This window comes from Salpingoeca rosetta (genome assembly GCF_000188695.1).
Source record: "Salpingoeca rosetta unplaced genomic scaffold supercont1.24, whole genome shotgun sequence".
Lineage (NCBI taxonomy): Eukaryota > Choanoflagellata > Craspedida > Salpingoecidae > Salpingoeca > Salpingoeca rosetta.
The window spans coordinates 515,545-522,285 of NW_004754910.1; the positions used below are offsets into that span (position 1 = coordinate 515,545).

The 6,741-nt window shown below is 56.8% G+C and overlaps 2 protein-coding genes across 2 annotated transcripts in view; one reads left to right on the plus strand and one right to left on the minus strand.

Moving 5' to 3' along the window:
• Window positions 1-118: 118 nt before the first annotated feature.
• On the minus strand, window positions 119-4,661 carry PTSG_08614 (uncharacterized protein). The gene is made up of 11 exons (XM_004990347.1): window positions 4,391-4,661; window positions 3,877-3,994; window positions 3,586-3,633; window positions 3,196-3,373; window positions 2,380-2,927; window positions 1,994-2,113; window positions 1,760-1,792; window positions 1,349-1,549; window positions 1,118-1,205; window positions 886-968; window positions 119-562 (listed from the first exon to the last, which is right to left on the minus strand). The coding sequence occupies exons 1-11, from the start codon at window positions 4,393-4,395 to the stop codon at window positions 434-436; spliced, it is 1,551 nt and encodes a 516-aa protein (XP_004990404.1). The 5' UTR covers window positions 4,396-4,661; the 3' UTR covers window positions 119-433.
• A 70-nt stretch (window positions 4,662-4,731) lies between these two features.
• PTSG_08615 (uncharacterized protein) overlaps window positions 4,732-6,741 on the plus strand; it is a gene marked incomplete at both ends in the record, with an annotated part of 3,794 nt that continues 1,784 nt past the window's right edge. Inside the window, 7 exons of the mRNA XM_004990348.1 lie at window positions 4,732-5,082; window positions 5,218-5,311; window positions 5,463-5,520; window positions 5,754-5,856; window positions 6,007-6,069; window positions 6,207-6,370; window positions 6,633-6,736. Of these exons, the coding sequence (XP_004990405.1) occupies window positions 4,732-5,082; window positions 5,218-5,311; window positions 5,463-5,520; window positions 5,754-5,856; window positions 6,007-6,069; window positions 6,207-6,370; window positions 6,633-6,736 (937 nt within the window). The remainder of the gene's footprint in view (window positions 5,083-5,217; window positions 5,312-5,462; window positions 5,521-5,753; window positions 5,857-6,006; window positions 6,070-6,206; window positions 6,371-6,632; window positions 6,737-6,741) is intronic.

Genomic DNA, 6,741 nt, shown 5'->3' on the forward strand with positions numbered 1-6,741 from the left:
TGAGAGAAGGAGGTCAGGCAAGGCTTTGCAGTAAGGCAGTAGGGCGGGTGTGTCTGGACGGACGGCCCTCAAGCAGTAAAGCGTCGTTCCTCACTGCTTTCTACAGCCACTTCCCACTTGCATGGTTTGTCTCTTCATACGCGCCGAACAAACAGAAAAGAGAGAAAGAGGAGGCACGCTGGGTGAACAAAACACGTCAAAGTACTCAAGTACACAAGCAGCACAGGGTTACAGAGAGCCGACAAAGCAATTACCGTGGATACAGCACATCTTCAAAAAAGGGAAACCGGGCACAGAACACGAAAGAGAGAATGGTACAGTGCATAACAGAGCACCTGGAGGAGGAGGTGTGTGTGTGTGTGTATGTAAGATGCCAGGATGCATTTGACTGGCAGCAGGTCAGCGCTGGCCAGAGCTCCCAAAGAAAAACATGTCACACAGGGATGGGAGTTGAATGGCAGAGGATGGTTACAAGGCACTGGACGTGGTGGTGTGTGGCTCCAACAGCTCTTCGCTGCTCACGCCTCAGCTCCCTTTCCTCCCAGCAGCTCCAGTTGAATGGCTATGTGTGGGCGAGTGAGTGAGTGGGTGAGTGAGTGAGTGAGTGAGTGGGTGGGTGAGTGAGTGAGTGAGTGAGTGAGTGCGTGAGTGAGTGAGTGAGTGAGTGAGTGAGTGAGTGAGTGAGTGAGTGAGTGAGTGAGTGAGTGAGTGAGTGAGTGAGTGAGTGAGTGAGTGAGTGAGTGAGTGCGTGAACGGTGTGAGAAGTGGGCCCGCAGGTGGGTAGCAAGCGCAGGAAGACACTAGCAACACGGCACACCTAAGGCGAAGGCATGGCTATGCCCAACCGAAGTGGGCGTGTATGTGGGCGCTTGAGTTGTCACACACCTTTGATGATGTCTGCCTTGAACGCTGCAAACTGCTGCTGAATCTCTGCTCGCACTTCTTCCTTAAACCGTTCAAGATCAGCCCTGGCGTGTGTGTGCGTGAGTCGGTGAGAGAGTGTGGGTATGTGGGTGAGTGTGTGCGTGTGCGAGCGAGTGAGTGAGAGAGCGGGATGAGACAGCGAAGCATGCGATGGGTGCATTGAAGCCAGTTATGTCCCTTTCCACACACATACCGCGTGATTGGAGCGGCTGGATCGGCGCGTGCGCCCTCTGCGCCACCGCTGCCGCGTCCTTTCCTGGCTCGGGTGCAGCCTTCTCCTCCTGACACCACATGTACACGTTCATACGTATGTGTGTGTGTGTGTGTGTGTGTGAGTGTGCATTTGCAGGTGTACTTGAATGAAGGGCCTAACAAGAGTGCGACACAAGACCCACACGCCCGTATCTCAGCCCACCCTGCACACCTGCTGTGGCTTTGGACGGGCAGCCGGGGCTGGCACGGCCTTCCTTGCTGTTGGCGGTGGCTTTGCCTTGGGCTTTGGTGCTGGGGCTGCCGGTGTGCTTGTGGCCGATGTGGTGGATGTGGTGGATGCGGACGTGGGGAGGTTTGGCTTTGACGCGGGCGTTGGGGACGATGATGCGCCCTGTGCCACGCTCGTTCGCTTCTGGTGGCGTGGTTATGTATGCGTGTGTATGTGCGCGCGCGCGCGCGCGTGTGTGTGTGTTTCTGAGGGTAAGGTGATCGTGGCGAGTGTGGGTGGAACAGGAGGGGGGGGGGGGGTGTTTTGAAAGCAGCATCCACAGCAGGAACAAGGGCAAATGCAAAGATGCAACATGGTTATGACAACACAAGCTGCTTATGAAAGCCATCGCACATTTTGCCGCGCCTTGAGTGCACCAAGCAGCTCCTACAACACAATGCGTGCATGTGCGCGCGTGTGTATGCGCGTGCGCGTGAGCGTGGTGAGGGGAAGTCATGTGGCGATTGTGCGTGCATGGCGGCACAGTGCAGGTGGCACGGCCACATCACGGCCAAATCACCAGACGGCATCGTCATTCCCCCTCAACACCCACGCTGCCGCAGGCCCATGCGCCACCGCACCACTCACATTGTTCATATCCATTGGGCGAGAGTTGTTGCTGTTGTTGGTGGCGGTAGTGTTGTTGCTGCTGCTGGTGCTGCTGTTGGTGGCCGCGGTGTCGTTGCTGCTTGGCCCGTTTGTGTTTGTCTGCAAATTGCACTTGACACGTGAGCGAACTGCCACCGCCTTTTCCTGATAACGCAAATCAATCCGCAACACACGCACACGCACACGACACGGACACGCACAGACACATTCATAGACACCAAGATACACAAACACACCCACAACCTACACACACACCCCCACAACCCACACACCCACTCACACACCCACTGACACACACACACACACACACGCACACCCACCCCCCACACACCCAAACACAACACATCGTGCACTCGGCGGCGCACCTTGAGCTGAACCGTCTTGAGCTGGTCTGCGAGCGACGATGCAGACGGCGCCTTGTGCCCCATCCCGCCCCCGCCCGTCGTCGGTGGCGGTGGTGGTGCTGGTGGCGGCGTGGGCGCACTCGTGGCCGGCGGCGGGGGCGGCCCTGGTGGGGCCTTGGGTGGCGGCGGAGCTGTGGTAGGCGGTGGCCCTGATGGGGGCGGGGGTGGGCCTGACGGTGCTGGTTTGGATGGCGGGGGCCCTGCAGGGGGTTTGGAGGGTGGTGGCCCAGCAGGTGGTGGCCCTGATGGTGGCTTTGCTGCTGGCGGTGCCGCTGGCGGTGCCGCTGGCGGCGCTGTGGTGGGAGGCGGCTTGGCTGGTGGGGGCCCAGAGGGCGGGGGCTTTGTAGGGGGCGGCTTGGCTGGTGGTGGGCCAGATGGTGGGCCGGATGGTGGCGGGCCAGCGGGGGGCTTGGAGGTTGGTGGTGCTGGTGTTGGCTGGGATGGCTTGTCGGATGGTGTGGGCGTGGGCGCTTTCGGTGCAGGCACGCGGGGCGCTGGCGGCACTTTGGCTGTTGGAGACGGCGTGCATGTGTGTGTATGTATGTATGTGTGTGCGTGTGTGTGTTTTGTGTGAGAATGTGCGTGTGTGTGTGTTTGTGTGAGAATGTGCGTGTGTGTGTGTTTGTGTGAGAATGTGCGTGTGTGTGTTTGTGTGAGAATGTGCGTGTGTGTGTGTGTGTGTGTGGTGTGATGTGAGCGAGGAGTGTCACGGGGAAAGGCCGCATGTGAATGGGAAGTGGAATGACTGCCAGCGTTTCCACATACACACATACACACCGTCTGGGTTGTTGAGGTGCTTGATGGCAGCCTCCACCTGCAAAGCAAAGCTGTTTGCACCGTCCTTTGATGTGAAGTTGAGGCCATACACAACACCGCGCGCATCCCGCCACTGGTGGAACGTCTCTGTTGCGCGGTTGTACGTCGTGTTTCGAAGGATGTTGGAGTTGACCACAACCTGCATATGTATGCGTGTATGTGCGTGTGCATAGTGAGCGGCGTGAGCTCGGGCGTGTTGCAAACACATTAACATCATGACATAGATGACATATGCGCGCACCTGTCTCGCCTGTCGCAAACGCAGACACACACGCAGACACACGCGCGCACACACATGCACACACACTCTCTCTCTTTCCTTTCTCGTAGCCAAGCCCACTTCCCACTCACGCTCTTGTCTTGCAGGTTGCGACCGACGACGCGATATGTGTTGGAATCCTGCAGTGCGAGCACTTGTCACATGAGCGCAAACAGCAACACACAAGCAACAGCAGCAGCAGCAGCAGCAGCAGCAGCAGCAGCAGCAGCAGCAGCAGTCGACATCTCCACTCTTCACACCGCCGATCGCAAGCTCAACGCAAATGTCAACGTACAGCAACGAGGGCATATACACACACACACACACACACGCACACACACACACACACACACACACACACACACACACACACACACACGCACCGGGTTGTGGTAGAGGGTCACTTTGGATGTGCCGTTGTTTGGGCCTTGGGCGGCCCACTTCTTGCTTTCAGCATTGTAGACAAGCACGCATGCTTGGCTCGATCCCACGGGTTGTTCCCTGAACGGATGAAGGCGGTGGTGGTGCATGACGTGAGGCATGTCGGCGCGATGACGTGGGGCAAGGACAGCAGGTGGAAATGATGTTTGCGTGAGTGAATTGGGAGGGGGGGGGCTTGCTTATGAAGCTCTTGTGCGGGTGGAATGATTCATGTGCTTGCTCATCACGGCACACACACACACACACACACACGCACACACACACACACACACACACACACACACACACACACACACACACATGACACACACACGCACACACACACACGTCAGACACACGTGTGAACATCATGATTCACCCTTGTCCAGCAACCACAATAAATACATCCTCGAATCCACAAACAAACACAAACAACACAAACACAAACACAAGCCACTGCACAGAGCGTGAGCTTACGCCATTGTTCTTCCTATTTGCGTGGACACCAAAGGGCAAGCAAATGTCCCCTTTCAAGGTCTGGTCTGCAAGATCGCCACACTCCCCAGGTGTCACAGCAGCCACAAGGAGGGAGAAAAACGACGACGAGAAGGTGCAGAAGTGCTGAGGTGGTGGGGAGGACGATGACAAGCAAGGCAAGGCAAGCAAGGCAAAGTTGAAGACAGCAGCAGTCGTTTTCGGATGACATGACAAATTGTACGCCTTTTATTTGTGGTGTCGTGAACAGCCGTCATCCGCGGAACATGCGAACTCGCTTGGTCGTGCTTGGTGCTGCTGCTGCTTCTGTTGCTGAGTGAGTGATGATGAGCGGGAAGTGTGATGGTGCTGGTGAGGATGATGACGTGGTGGTGGTGGTGGACAGTGACAATGATGACGACGGTGGTGGCGTTGGAGACAAGAGCGGTGTGGACGGTGGCGGAGAGCTGGAGACGAAGCGGGCAAAGGCTGCTGAGACGGTCCGGACTGAACGAGTTGCTGCAGCCACCAGCAGCAGAACGGACAAGTTGGATGTGGTGTTCAAGCTGTCACGGTTACGAGGCGTTGGAAAGGCTGGCGGGTCCCTCAAGGAAGCCAACAACCCGCTCTTTGCAACATCCATTGCCGAAATCCTCTCCCAGCCAGGGCTCCTCTCGTCCGTTCAGTTTAACTATGTGTGTGTGGCTGGTGGAAAGTGGGGGGAGGATGGGAATGGGTTCGCACAGCGACATGTTCCACGTTTGCTTGCCTCTGCAGCCGCTTTCAACAAAACTCACGTTCTCTCTCGCACACACTGCATTGGCTGCAAGATGATTGATGTGGATTGGCTGCTTGACCAGTATCCTGCCGAGTATCGGCGCTTGCCGCTCATGATCGTCTACGGCAACGACCAACGCGTATCCAGTGCGTGTGTGTGTGTGCTTGTTTATGTGGGTGCGTGTGTGTATGGTGCTTGCTGATGTGTATGTGTGTGCATGCCGGAGTATGCACGTGTGTACACACGCTCGGAGTTGCCGACGTCCCCTCACGGATGGCCTGCGCTGCGCCTGAACAGAGGAAACGGAGCACGACACGAGCAACGTGCGATGGTTCCGTGCGCCGTATCTACCAGCGTAAGTCCAGAGTATTAAACGAAACGTGGGCGCGTTCCGCTGTGGTGTGTGTGTGTGTGTGCGTGTGTGTGTGTGTGTGTGTGTGTGTGTGTGTGTGTGTGCGATTGTACTGTCGTCTCGTGCGAAGCAACTCTGTTCTCCACTGCGGCTGAACCAAGTGTGCAAGCTTCCCCTCACGCCTAGCATTGCTACCTGTCCTCTTGTCACCGGTATGCGTGGACAACAACAAACAGGTTTGGGACGCACCACACCAAGATGATGCTGCTGTTCTTCCACGACGGCATGCAGGTTGTCGTGCACACGGCCAACCTCATTTCCCGCGACTGGAACCTCAAGGTAGGTAGGTGTGTGTGGTGTTTGTGGTGTGTGCTCGTGCATTTTTGTGTATTGTGATGTTGCTTTGCTTCATGCCTTGCGCGTGTCATTGCTTCTTCAATGTTCTTCGACGAGCAAGCCTCACCCTGCTGTCTATTTGTCCACACACAGACGCAAGGCATATGGATGTCTCCCAAACTTCCTCGCTTCTCTCCAAAGCGCGGCCGCGTTCAGGTGTGCTGTCTTCCTTTTCATATCAGTGTCCCATATCTCGCATTAGACAACGATGGCCCAGCGCAGCTGCACGTGCATCCTCAACTTCTCTCCGGCTCATCCTCACCCACCTCGTCCTCCACGCAACCCACCAACAGGACATTTCCTCCTATTCGCCAACAGGCTTTGGGGCGGACCTGTGGTCGTACCTGCGCGCGTACGGCGATGGCGTCCAGGGCGGCGTCTCCATGCGCGCCGTTCGGGAACGCATCGCTGCACACGACCTCACACACGTCAAGGTTGTCTTTGCTTGTCAGTATGAGTGAGTGAGTGTGTGAGTGAGTGAGTGAGTGTGTGAGTGAGTGAGTGAGTGTGTGTGTGTGTGAGTGAGTGCGTGAGTGTGTGTGTGTGTGAGTGAGTGTGTGTGCGTGTGCATTGCAGTGCCATGCATGCCTGCGTCATTCCCTGCTCCGTGTGGCATGTTTCCCTTTTCATCCCTTCAAGTAGTCATACATTCCACACACCCCACCCCAACACAACAACCACCATTGTCTCTCCTCTCTCTCTCTCTCTCGTTGTGCCAGGCGCGACTTGTTGCCTCTGTCCCCGGCCGCCACCGCGGGACGTACAAAGACGGCGTGGGGACAACATGAAGCTCAAGATCTCCTCCTCCAACAGCACGCAGCAGGTGTG

Bases quoted from the DNA above. Each gene is read 5' to 3' on its own strand.
- PTSG_08614 (XM_004990347.1), bottom strand. The intron at 2,114-2,379 runs GTGCGCCGCCGA...TGCAATTTGCAG, and splicing joins TCAAGACGGTTCAGCTCAAG to ACAAACACAAACGGGCCAAG. The intron at 1,550-1,759 runs GTGCGATGGCTT...CCACGCCACCAG, and splicing joins CACTCAAGGCGCGGCAAAAT to AAGCGAACGAGCGTGGCACA.